Raw genomic sequence first — 14,407 nt, forward strand, 5'->3', positions numbered from 1 at the left:
TTGACAAATATCTCCCATCCAGGACCGTAGGAAGGACCCGTCCATGAAGAGGGTTTTCCAAAGTCAATTTAAGCTTGAAATAATAAGAATACCAAACATGCACGATTAACAAGAAAATTGGTTTCTAAGACTATTTTCCTACTTATGACCATAACATAGACATGTGTAATAAAAAAAAAATGAAATCAAAATTTGTAACGCAATATAATACGAATTAAAATTGCAATAAAACAATGATTCTAATCTTCGGACATAAAAAAAAAACAGTGAAGAAATAGATAACATTACGAATGTAATCAGATATGAAAAGAAATTATATACAAATTCCAAAATAAATTTCCGGTCATGTCTGAAATAAAACATGAATTTTGAACAAAAGTCAATAATTCACGATTTAAAATTTCAATTTTCGATCCCCGTACCTAGTAGCTAATTTTTCTGTTTTTATTTCAGAGGTTTTCAACCAAAAGGCTGGTTCGTCTCTAGAAGCAGCTAATTTTATTTAATTTGATAAAACGAGGAATATATTAAATTTTGTTTCAAGAGTGCCAGTGCTAAATTCTCTGACTTTAATCATTTCTTAAACTGATAAAAACAAAAATATGGAACTCTAAGTACATGCTTGTTTTAAATGGTGATAACACAAAACAAAAAGTAGTTTATTTAATATTGTGTATTAAAACATAGCTATAGTGATGCAACCTCGATTAGTTGAAAATCAAGATCGAAAAAAATATTAAAAATGAAACAAAAATTTATGATCTGAACATGTTGTCGCCGACAATTCAAATATTGGGTCTAGGACAAAATAGACAATCAATACTTTTCTTTTTTGAATCAAGTTTGTATGGTTTCTAAGAAAAATTTTGTTTGCAGAACAAAAAATTCCAGAATCGAAAAACAAAGAAAAACTTATCTAAAATATTTTTAAAAAAATTCATGATAGTACTGTTCAATTGGGATAACTTGTTTGAAAATAATAAACACAATGTTAATGGAAAAGATTAGTATTTAGAAGGATTTTTTTTTTCAAAAAAACCTTTTACCGTTTTAAAATCTTAATCTTAAAATTTAACAGCATTTCATAAGTCTATGTTTTAAAGATAATGATTTGAAAGATTTAAGCTTCCTGAATTCGAAGATTTTGTCAGATTTTCTTTTTCAAATCTAATTTTGGAGATATGTATTTATTACATTAAAAGTTAATCAGATCTGAATGAAATCAATCATTGATTACTCATAAGCCAACAAAACAACATGAAAGACAAAACCCGATTTTGAATTTGTTTGTTTTCCTCCATTCAGTTAAAAAAATAATATTTTGCCAAACTTCTTAGGAAGAATTGATTTAAAAAGTTCAATTCTACGTCTACCATTTTTAGATAATCGTAAAGATATTTGTATTTTTGTGTATTCGTTTTTCTGGCATTACTGAATTTCTTTAGTTTTATTATGTTTTACAAATTTGTTGAAAACTGTACATCGATTCGACTGATGTTTTAATAATATTCTTAACTCAATTTGGTTTAAAATTATTTTAAAAAAATCATTAATTTTCTCGAATTTTACAGAGTAGATAAAAAAAAAAGAATAAGGTAGACCGAGGCAAGTGCAAACGGTTTTCACCATAGTTCAACTTTCACATGTCCTAGGAAAGTATGTAAATCTTCAAAAATTATCAATTATCGTCCGTTGCATCTCTAAAATAGTTCTCAACAAATTCCCGCTGAAAGTGAAAAATTTAAAAATTTTGGTAAAAAGCAACGGATCTTTTGTGAAAAAATTCTAAGTTTGCACTTGCCCCGTTTATGGGGGCAAGTGCAAACGCAATGCTTTTTCCAAAGTTATTCAAAGATGCTTCAGTGTATCGTTACTAAACGAATTTAATACATGTTCTGGAATGTTTTATCAACTTTTTTTGGTATATTTACTGTTGTTCTGCGATATTAATTACTTTTTGGAACTCCAGTTTTGATGACTATTGTTTTAAGCAAAAGACCTTCATTTGCCAAGGCATTACGGAATTTTGAATATCCACTTCAGATACAACACTTCTGATATCCCTTCTGACCACTCTAATATAATGCTGAACCATTTTTGAGATAATTTTATTTAATGTTTGATGTTACATGGCTTAAAGGTGCGTTTTTATACCCCTTGGGATTCAATTATTTTCCATTACCACGATAAATAAAAAAAAATACTTGGAAGAAATCTTAATGAGGGAGGGGGGGATTTAACCCCTGTGATACTGAAAATTTCGCCTAAATTTCAGCTTTGACGTAAATATCAGTTTTTACCATTTTCAAATAAATTATGTGAAAATTTCGCAAGGGAAACTAAAATATTCCCCCAAAATAAAATATGCGCATTTAGGTTTCGAAAGCCGGACATTTTACCTGTTATGAAATCGTTTTCTAAAAAATTATGAGAGATTTTAACATAAATAATGCTCCAATGTATAGAAGTCATTGGCCCGCCTTCCTCTTAACCATGGCTGTAGGAACAAGGTAAAAAAAAATAGGAACGTTGAAATGATTTAAGAGTGACAATCTCGACTCGAAACTAAAGCAAAACCTCCAAAATCTTTTCCCAGGTACACATTTCTACTAGTACAGTTTTTCAAAAATATTCCAACTTGTTGATAAAAGTTTGGTATTTTTTTCACTATATTTGCATATTTAAACAAAAATTTCAATTGAGTCTTTATAATTATAAATTTTGAAACAATTTTTCCAGTGTTTTTCTGTATAATTTCAATTGAAAATTAACAAATTTTCCTGAATATGGGCCGTATTTTTGGGAAAATTTTGGAATGTAAAGTCTCGGGTTTTGCCCGGTTGGGAAAAACTCCTGAATCTTATCTTGGTTTTGTATTTCGAACATAAATTAGATGCAATTTCCATAATCGGACTCATGATTTCGGAGTATGAAAAGAAAATATTCCAAATAACAAACCATTTATTAAATTTGGATTTGAAACTTATACATTTAAATCATTATAAGGGCTCTGATACAGATTTAGCATTTTGGTTTATAACTCATATTTATTATTATCTGGAATTCAGATTTTAAAGTCGTCCTCTAATTCTGAATTCAATTTTCAAATTCAGGTTAAATAAAATAAAAAAGTCAGGTTCGGAATTTTTATTAAAAATTCAGTTTGAGCTTGAAGTTAAGTTTTATTAAAGGTTTTAATATAAGGTTGCCAGACTGCCCGGTTTTATCCGGGTTTGCCCGGATATTTAACACTAAATTTAAGAACAATCCGGCTCGGCCCGGTTGCCCGGTTACCCAGATTTCATGGAAAAATGCCCGGATTTTGCCCGGATTTAATCACTTTATTTGGCAAATTGAACAAAAAAACTACCTAAAATACGGTTCAAAATCTATCGATAAGTTTTGATGAAAACATTATTTTTTTCATTTTTATTTTTGATTTTTTTGAGGAACTTCTGAGTTTTTACAAAATTTGTCCGGATATTGCCCGGATTTATGCTCGTCAATTTGAAATGGAATGCCCGGTTTTTGCCAGGTTTTTATACAAAAATTGCCCGGTTTGTCCGGCCCGGATACGTGCTGAAAAAATTCTGGCAACCTTATTCTAATATCAATGTGAGAACATCATTAAGGAATAAATATGAAGTTTCATAATTTCGATTCTTGATTCACAGTTAATCAGAGTAAATTTACAAAACAAACAAGATGAAATAGCTAATATTAAATAAATAATGGATTTTTTTTAGGATTTCGTGCCATGAAAATATAAATTTTCCCTTCACAGTTATTCACAGGATTCTATATGAACTAACTTGTACTTAATTTTCGAGGGAAAATTCAGCTAGAAATTTATTTTATTTGTTTGTTGTTTAGCTTTATTTATGTTGCAGTCTTCTTCAAACTAAAACTTCTTACCAAATTCTTAAATTTGAATTGAGTTTACTTGAGTAGATAATAAATATGATTTGAACTACAACCTTAATCTCTTATTTTTAGTTCTAAAACTATATTTGATACATTTGCACGAAAGCTGAAAATGATTATACGTGTAAATAAAAAATGATAACTTTATTATTTGCTATTTTTTTTAAATACAGAAAAATTTTCAACAAGTAAAGTCTTCAAATCTCACGTTTATTTTTTAAACGTCATGAAGAAATGGGAAGCTTTAGGAATTATTTTCGAAAATAAGGATTTCAAATAAATAACTTCTTCTTCTTTCTTCTTCTTACATCAACATGGCCTAAACATGTAGGCATCCTGGAAAATGAAAAACTTGCGTTCCTCATTTTTCTTTTCAATATAGTATCTGATACATAGAACATGCATTGCAGATACTACTACGGCCAGGCCAACCATGTGATGAAAACCGCGAAAGATACAGGATACAGGGGCGGAATGAAGCGTGGATATCCCTAGCAAACGCTTCATATAATATTTTGAATGTGTAAAGACCTAAATATGAATTTATGTCATTTGGGAAAGAATATGAAATATTGATACATTAAATGCAGTTAAGGAATAAGGAAATAACGGTACTTACCAACATTATAACATTTCGTATAGTTACTCTGAGTCTACCTATCTACGCTACGCCCTCATTTGTTCTTATATGAGGACGAAAACATGGAAACAATTAATTGTATGTTTTGCTTGGATTAAATCTCTACGAATATTTAATTTTGTATCAAAACATTAAACTTCTTTATTATTTTGATGAGACAATTAAGTCAAACGTCCTGTTTGCATACTGTTTTTTGTCCAAAAAAATTTGTGTAAGTTAATTTCTCGAACAGAAGCCTCCCCTATACTAAAGAATTTAATACATTCAATGGTAGCACTCCGCTACTATATGCTTTATGTATTTACTATATTCAAAATCGAGAAACAATTTTAAATAATCTTCTTATTATTTTTACTCATTCAAATGTTCTAAAAAGATTGACTAACAGATCGATTGCTTTCAATGACTTAAATCTCGCTACAAATATAAAGAAAATAATAATGACCAATCCCGTGAATATAATGGCTTATTTTATTATGTGTGCCCCAACTAGTTAGGTGCTACATCAATACAAAAGTGACTTTTTGTTGCCTTGGTTTGAACTCCTATTTTTTGCTGAGACGATGTTAAAGATAATTACAACTTCGGAACTCCTCAAACTTTTTCTGACATCACTTCCGAGTTATTTTTAAATGCAAAAAAATAATAATAAAAAAGAAAATTGATAGATTTTACACCAGTTTTCAGGTAACCAATTTTAATAAGATTCAATTTAAAAATCAAATTATCAAATTCAAGTCCCTTACATTTCAAACACTTGTGAAACGATAAATAATAAAAGAAGCCAATATTTATCATCAATCATTTTTCCTGATCTTTTTCTAGCCAAAACAATCTCTAAAAGAGATTTGGACAACGTATAGGGTAACGAACCTATTTTGGACCGCTTTGGGAAGTGGCTATTTATGCTACTTTCTGGAATAAAAAAAAGCATATGTTACAATTTTCGAATGCTTTATCCGTTCATTACGAAGATCAAGGTTTTTTCTATCAAAAAATATCGTCGTTTGTTGCAATGTTATTAGATTTAAGCCTAAAAACACGTTTCTTCAATCATTACTCTGGTCACTGGTCAGAGTTTTGGACCACCAGGTTTCTGTTTTGGACCACCCTTTGGACATATTTTGGACCACCCTTAAACTTAATAAGTTTTTATTCTAAATTTTGCTATATTTCGACAGCGATTGATGCGCAATTATGTGAATTATTCAGATAATTTTGTCTTTTCTTATTGTTATAGACTAGCCAAGTTTTGTTTGTTCGATAAGAATAGAATAAAAACAGTAAAATTTCTGTTATATAGTGTGTTCCAAATGTTATGAAAATTCTGACAGCAAGAAAAAATTTGTTCTGCAGTTGGCCAGTTGGCTTATCTTTAGGCTCAATTTTCAAAACGCAAATCTCCTTCAGGCGACCCAATGATAAGTTGAGAAAGTCTGACATCATGAACTTCGCGACATCAATTTATGCATTTTGACTTTTTAAACCTTATTGGATTTATTTTGGCTTACGTTCTGTAGATAAATTCAAAAAGATAAAAATGTGTGAGATTTATGCTATCTTTTTAGCCATCTAAAAGCCAGATTTCTTTTCACAAAAACTCAGTTTTAAGTTTCATACTAACTTTGTTCTAGGATAAAATTTATCGGTGGAGTAATTTTCCAACAGCTTTTTTTAAATTGCATAACCACAGAAGCTGAAAAATAAGATTTTAGTACTTTATCGCTTGTAAAATTTACACATTTCAACCACCTTTCCCCAAGTTTTGAAACATAAATAGCTATAATTGAATATATTATTTGATAAAATTGTTCTAATATTAACTGATATATTTCAACTGCTAAAAAAATTAAACTCGTTGCATATTTGAAGATTTATTGTCGTTTTTTTTCCAAACCTCTCCTTTAGACGGGTTTTATAATTCGTTTCTTCTACCTACCCAAGTTTTTTTTACTCGAAAATCATTCCTGAATGCACTCATTTTACTGGCAATCCTAAATGGTTGAAACTTTTAGACCAAACTTTCAATAATTTTTCATGAAGCATAAAAAACAATGACTTAATTAAAAATTGGTGCAAGTCCAAGTTTTCATGTTTTGAGGCTTCTTTAAGCTGTAGCTTTTAACAACTGCTTATCAAACAGTTGCCATTGATGTAGATTGTTAGATTAACATGATTCAAAGCATAGTGCACAAAAAGTAAGTTAAAATGATGATTGGCTTGGTATCATGCCGATTAAAGTGAACCTCGTCTAATGGCGAGTTTGGGCTTTGGCAAGTTGATTAAATAAAATCATGCTTAAATTCCAAATTTTATTCATAATGAGTGATTGAAATAGTGTGCATAATTCTTTCATATCGTCGTACAACGTCGTATTACGTTCATGAACATTTAACAGCAAATTTAATACCCAGGTTATGTTGACTGGTCCAAAATAAGTCCCTAAGGAATAAAGTAGGACCTATTTTCGACATGGGTCAAATTGCTATTAAAAACAGTTGTTTTGCTTTTTCGAGCTTGCAAAATAGTTTTCTCGTGTTTTTCTATAGCTGTGAACATGTTTGTATTTGTAAAATTCATCACAGCTATGAATTCACACCTCTTGAAAGTTGACTCCAAAAATGACGCGTCCTCCTGAAATAGCCCTGATTCGGTCCAACTGTGAAAAATCAAAACTTTATTTTCAATTTGCTCTCCGTTAACAGCTTACTTAAATAAAATTTTCGATGTGATTAAAATCATAAGAAGTAGATTTAAATAGATTTAGTCAAAATTTTTATGAATAACATGATTTATGGGAGAAATATTGGAAAACAGCTACAAGGTGGTCCAAAATATGTACCCGGTCCAAAATAAGTCCGTTACCCTACTTACCACTTCAGTTTTGACTTAAAGAAACTAAACAAAAATTTCCTGCGTGCAGGTAACATTGTTCGTGAAGAAATACATGGTCAAAAATGAGCAAATTTTCAAAGGATACAACAGGAATTGGTTGACAATGCATGGCTTGACCACTCCATAGCTCTCCGATACTTTTGTCTCGTCGCTCCTGATTTGAGGGCAAATCACAACCATCTTCCTTCGAAACTTTCTTCTTTCGCTCGGCTCGTTTCGTATTCCCAGGTCCTGCACTTTTGGTTTTCACCACCAAATTTCACCGGTAATGCCAACAAGAGGCCAGATTAAGCTCTTCAAACTTGATTCGCTTTAAATTCCACTTCGACCGACACCAACGTAAACACGAACCTGATCATTTAATTTTTCAAATTTTATCACAAAACATTAAAGCAAAATCAGGAATTTTGGCGGGTGAAAATTTTTTCGCAGCTAACTAAACCAAGGCCTGCTTTAATACCTAAAATCAATCATTTATTTGTAGTTGAATCTTCCATATTTACAGCTAAATCAATTATACTATACCATTTCGTCGTGATATCGAAAACTATGTAAACATAAATAAAATAACTATACCAGTTGAATCTATCATATTTTTATTGAAATGTAAGATGTCAACCCAACCAGAAATGTAGAGTTTAATCCATCATATTTAAAGTTGAATCCCAAAAATCAATCATACAATTGAAATTGAACCTATCATATTTACAGTTGAATCAATCTACCACTACAGTTGAATCTATTACATTCTTAGTTGATTGCGCAAGGTCAATCAGCAGTTTGTAGTTAAGTCTATTATATTTATACTTGAATGCGAGAAAATCAACTGCACTGTAATAATTGGTGCAACTAGCACCAATAAAGAAATAAATGAAACAACTGTAGTATTTTTCTCTGTGTTGGAATTTAACTTAAAATTAAGATTCCCCTGATTTAATTCAATTACCCCCTTCCTTTGGTGATTATGTAACTTAACTTTGAGTTCTTTGATGCACCCTTAAATTGGATCAACCTTCAAAATGTATATGAAAAAATGACCTATAAATATCGCAAAAATCTGTATGGAAATTTGACTCCTATTGATCAAGAAAAACTGCAAAATATACGGTTTTGGCTTAAAAATTAATGAACATGCATCAATAGCCCCACAATGATAAATTTTTTCACATATTTTACAAAATTAGATCATCCGATATCAGCAAATATATGCAGCTGTCAAATTGAAATGTAATTTTTATAAGCGCATAAGCGTACTCTCATCACAGTATTTTATTTTAAAAACCGTATGGTCAAACTCAAAAAAAAATCAGATCCTTTAAAAAATCGCCTGCCTGTTCTTGCTAGGAGAAATAACTCAAAGAATTGTGTCGGCAACGTTACATGAGTTGCACCAGTTAAGATCCCTTTTTTCCGTATATTCAACAATTCCATTATGAAGCGCATGTCTCATTTCAATTTGTCGCTTGAATATAAGTAGAGTTTGAATTGAAATTCACTACATTACACTTACCTCAATTGGCACAGAGTAATATCACACATTTTCTCGTTGTAAACGCTTTTTGAAAAATTAATTAAATGCACACATTTTGTTTCTCTCAATTTCTAGCAAATTTTACTCTATTAACTTAAAGGAAAACCTCACTTTAGCTTCTTATCTCAAAGGTTTTTCGGAATTCAAGTCGTTACATACTAGACGTAACGACTTGAATATTTCAAAAGAAAAAAAAGTTGTCAGCATATTTTGAGTTCGAAAACCTAATAAATCTTAAATCTGAAGGAATTCCACACAAAACAGTAAATGATTCTGGGTGCAAAAATTGGCAGTCCTGGCGAAACGACCATCGGTCGTCTCTCGGAAAACGGCAGCACACTCCCGAACCCGAAGCCGAAACAACGGAAAGCAGGAAGTAATTTTCTCCATTAATAAATCATCGCCGGGCTCATTCTTCTAACGCCCTTTATAGAGCCTCTTGCTATAGCTCGCCACGTTCATTCGGTTTTTGGTTTGCTCTGGCAGCTTGCCGAGTACCCACTAGTGGTGATGGCGGACTTTTCAAATCGCGATGGACTTTTCTCAATATTTCCATGAAAAGAAGAGAAAGAAAAAACGCAAAACCCAATCGACGGGTCCGAGATTGTTTTAACAAAATACCTTCATGTACTTCGAGATATCGACTTGGCGTAAGGATACACGGTTTTGTCTATGGCAATGAAGAGAGCTCCCAGGGCTTGTTTGCTGAAATGTGGCAATGGACGATAGTTATCAGAAATGGTTATACTGGTGTTAAGTTATGATAACTAGGACCAGCTCAAAAGGGCATTGACTGCGGTCTCAAGTACTTACTTGTTGTACATCCCGAAATCGGATCGTGTATTGTTGGCGCATTCACCCCGACGATAGTAGTAGTAGGAGTTGCAGTACGTTCCCTCGAAAATGTTCTCCCGGTTCAGCGAGGCCCGGAAGTATTCGACCGCCTTGAAGTGGCTGCAGATAAATTGCACTATGGGGTACAAAGAAACGAAAGAACGGAGTTCGAAAAGTTCAACACAATTTCAACATGAGTTCTTAATTAGATTTCTGAAAATAAAAAAATCCTTCTGGAAATCACATTTGAAAAAAAAACTCTGAACACATTGAGAACTATTTTTTTGTTTCGATTCTAGTCGTTTTACCATCTTTTTGGCATTCGCGACTTTTTATCAACGCTGCAGTTGGAGGACAATTATTGAATAACTTACCCAGTACAACTGTGTTCGATGTTTGCTCTTAGGCTCGAACTCGTGGACATCCGCTCAGGAGGCAACTGACTTGCCAACTGAGCTGTACCACAAGCCCTAAGAATGAAAATTAAAATAGGATGAAAACACTATAGGCTGTGCTATAGGTATATCTATATCTATATATATAAAAATAAATTTCTGTCTGTCTGTCTGTCTGTTCCCTATAGACTCGAAAACTTCTAAATCGATTTACATGAAACTTGGCAGGTGGAGGTATTGGAGGCCGGGGAAGGTTCCTATTATGGTTTAAGACCCCTCCCTCTAACAGGAGGGGGAGGGGGTCTCTCATATAAAAGTAATAAGTCTACATAACTCGAGAACTGATCAAGCAAATCAAACCAAACTTGACATGGGAGGGTATTTGGGTATGAGGAATGTTTTTAAGAATATTTGGTACCCTTCCCTCCTTCCAGTGAGGAGATAGGAAGGAGGGAGGGGGCCTACCTTACAATTTTTTACATAACTGGAGAACTAATCAAGCTAATTGTTAATATGATAATAGTTAATATGATTAATAGCTAAAATGTTAATATGATATTTTGGGAACCCTCTGTTCTTCAAGTTGTAAAATCTTAAGGGAGGAGGGTGGTTCCATACAATTTTTACATCACTCGGGAACTTACCCAGCAAATGAAACGAAATTTGGCTTTTAGGGGTATTTGAGCACATGGAATGTTTCTGTGAATATTTGGTACTTCTGCCTCCTTCCAGTTGCGTGATTGGGAGGAGAGAGAGGGCTCCTTTACAATTTTTCGCATAACTTGAGCAACTGGAAACAACTTTGGCATGGGAAAGCATTTGGATACGAAAAAAGGTTATTCGCTTATTTGAGACTTCTTTCTCCTTCAATTGGAGATACAGTTAGAGAAGACGGGAGCTCATATACGATTATGTTGCATAAACCAAGCACTTATCTAACAAAAGGAATCAAATATGACATGGGAACATTCATACAATCGAGCAAATAGATCAGAATTGGGCATGGGAATGTATTTGAATATACAGAATGTTTGATCTTGATCCCCTCTTTCCAGGTAGGGGATGATAGGCAGCAAGAGGGGCTCCGATACCAATTTTATGGCACAACTCGACAACTAATAAAGCAAATGAAACCAAATTTGGCACGGAAGGGTATTCGAGTACAAGAAATGCTTTTTCGGTGATTTAGCACCCCTCTCTCCATTCAGTGGAACGATATAATGGGAAGAGGATCCCTCATACATTTTTCCGCTGATGTACATAAATCATCTGCGATGCCAGGTAAATGTTTGACGTTTTGTAGTTAGGAAAAAAGGTAAACAAAAAGGTGTAAATTTTCGATGAATTGAAAACTCATTTTACTATGACTTTTTACTTCAGAGATCTCTTAAAAAGTAAGTAGAATCAACTTTTAGGTCTTCTTCTAGTGTTTAAATATTTTTTGAAAAAATAATGATAGCTACTAAGCGATAAATTGAGTTTCAAAAACTGGTGTTTTTTTTGCAATTGAAAACACACCTAAGTATTTAAAAAAATTTGAATGAAAAAGTGATATTTTCACAAAAAATTATTGGAGATATTTGTAAGCTAAATTTACGAAAGTTCTGTTTTGGAAACCATTCTAACAAGGAAAAAACCTAGTTGAAAAAACTGGAATTTTTCCCTGTTTTCTTCTAACCAAAGTAACATATTTTATGGTTTTTTCTGGAATCAATGGAGTTTTTGAGTTGTTTTTTGTACTGGAAGAAGATTTAAAATGATTTAGATTTTTTATAGATTTATTTATGAGTGGTATTTCATTTATGAAAAATGCACTCTTATGTGAGAGCTGTTTGCACATTTTTCGAAAATTTTTGTAAAAAATCGAATGTATTTCTGTCGGCGTGTCTTGCTAGTACTTTTTAATGACAAAATTTTGCCTAATAATTTTAAAAAAATACATTAGGAGCTGATTCCCTTTTAATTATATGCCTGTCCTAAAAGCTTCCCAAATTCTCTCAACTCTTGTATGGAGCACTTTGTAGCGCTACTGTTTGGTTAATATCTCGGATTGTAAATCCCATGTGTAAAATATGTGTAAAAGGTAAAATGGCTTAACTAGAAGAAGTCGAATTTCGCTAACTGACGTCATCTTGAAATCCAAGATGGCGGCTTCCCACATGAGTGTAGTAATTAAAGGAAGAATTGAATATTTACAATAAAATGGAAGGTTTTAAGTAGTTTAAACTGATACAGTAAAAGTGAGTAAAATCATACACTCAATCGAATTATGAGTATATTTCACTAATGAAATGTGTTAAATAAGTTGAACGTGCAGAAGGTTCATGCAGTCAGTTTTGACCTAAAAATTAAAGAAAAAAAATTCGAAAGAGAGAATGAGATCACGTAATGCGCGTCAATCTTTTGAAAAAATTTGAGGGAGTAAGATTTCATTTGGGTTTGTGTGCAAAATCTGGAGGAAACTTTAGGAAGTGACCGAGAAATTTAGTGGTGGGCACGACAATGGGTATTGGGTGAAAATGCTAAACAAGAAAAAATCTAATTTCGCTTCCTGAAATCTTGAAATCAAAGATGGCCACTTTCGTTGAACTTTAAAATATTGTTAATCACTGAAAATCGCATAAAAGCCTCACAATATAAGTATTGGGTGAAAGGGCTAAACTAGAAGAAGTCAAATCTCGCTTTCTGACGTCACTCAAGATGGTGACTGCTGCTGATCTTTAAAATGCTGTAAATGGTCGCAGATTTCGTTGAAATTTCACGCAATATTCAGTGATTTACTGCATTTTCAAGTTGAGCGGAAGCCGGCATCTTGGATTTCAGGATGGCTCAAGAAAGCAAAATTCGACTTCTTCTTGTTAAGTTCTTTCACCCAATACCTACATTGTTTAAGTTTCATACGATTTTCAGTCATTTACGTCATTTTGAAGTAAAGCGGAAGCCGCCATATTGGATTTCAAGATAGCGTCAGCTGGCGAACATTGACTTTTTCTAGTTAACCCTTTCCTTCCCATGGTAGCAGAGGTGATCCACAACTTCGCATAGCTCGCATTTAAACTGGGCGCTTTGGATCAATACCATTTTCTCATCGAATTTGCAAGTATGAATCATTGCACAAAATTTGAAGAAAATCGATTCTCTAGTTTTTGCTCGGCAGATCAAAAGCTGCGCAAAAGTTGGATTTTTTTTAAATTTAAATCAAATCGTCATTTGATGTTCAATAATTTCATTAGTTTGCATAATTATCCTCAATTAAAAATCTGACGTGCAGAAAATTGCTTGTGTAAGCAAAATCAAATGGTGGTTTGCTTCGATTCCTACTAAAACATATAAATTTTCGAATAAGTAAAGTGGATCACAGGTGATACACTGGGAACAATAGGTATTTTTCATCTTGCTAAGTTTTTTATCAATAGGAACGGAATGATTTTCATATTCCTTCAAACGTTTTTTCCCTTCAGGATAGGTATTTCATTTACTGAAATGACCACATGTCTCAGAATATTTGCAAAAGCTCGTGATTTTTTTTCGAAAAACGGCATATTTTGTTTCTCTGGCGAAAAGTGTCATGGCCACCATTATTCTAGGCAAAACTGAACATTTCAATAGTTTGACTTTCGAGAGCTGGATATACCCAAGAAATATTTCACAAAATAGGATCGTTTTAGTTTGTGATCAATGAAGTGATGAAATTCCATGTATTTTTGGCGTTATTTCTTATTTTTCATTTGCACCCTCGCTGTGTTGTTATCTTCCCAATAAAGCTGATATGATACACCTCAAAATCCAAATTTATCAACAGGATCATGAAAATAGACTAAAATAATGCTCTTTTTGTTATTTTTAAAACGAGAAAAACCTCGTGGGAAGGAAAGGGTTAAGCCCTTTCACCTTATATCCATAATATGGGGGTTGCTAAAGGCCCAAGCAACCAAAAGTTCCATAAAACAGGTACAAAAACGCTTACTCAGCCCCATCATTGATATGAAGTACGTTCTATGCAGCTCAAAATTTAAGTTCTTATTGATACTTTCAAGTTCCAAAAAAGTCTTAATGATCTTCTATTCAGCTTCCAGCGGCCTCTTAATTCAGCTTCCAAAAAATCGCAAAATGAGCAAAAAAAATTCTCTCTATCTCAACTGAACCGTTGGCTTCGGTTCATATCAGCTTCTCTTGATTATTTACTGT

At 32.6% G+C, this 14,407-nt stretch overlaps 1 protein-coding gene across 1 annotated transcript in view; it reads right to left on the reverse strand.

Moving 5' to 3' along the window:
* Positions 1-9,596: 9,596 nt before the first annotated feature.
* The window catches only part of LOC129739924 (phospholipase A1 3-like), a 98,853-nt gene continuing 94,042 nt past the window's right edge, over positions 9,597-14,407 (reverse strand). Inside the window, exons 6-7 of the mRNA XM_055731476.1 lie at positions 9,804-9,960; positions 9,597-9,695 (exon numbers count right to left, since the gene is read on the reverse strand). Coding sequence (XP_055587451.1) covers positions 9,614-9,695; positions 9,804-9,960 — 239 coding nt within the window. The 3' untranslated portion in view covers positions 9,597-9,613. The remainder of the gene's footprint in view (positions 9,696-9,803; positions 9,961-14,407) is intronic.

The sequence above is a fragment of the Uranotaenia lowii genome, chromosome 1 (genome assembly GCF_029784155.1).
Source record: "Uranotaenia lowii strain MFRU-FL chromosome 1, ASM2978415v1, whole genome shotgun sequence".
Lineage (NCBI taxonomy): Eukaryota > Metazoa > Arthropoda > Insecta > Diptera > Culicidae > Uranotaenia > Uranotaenia lowii.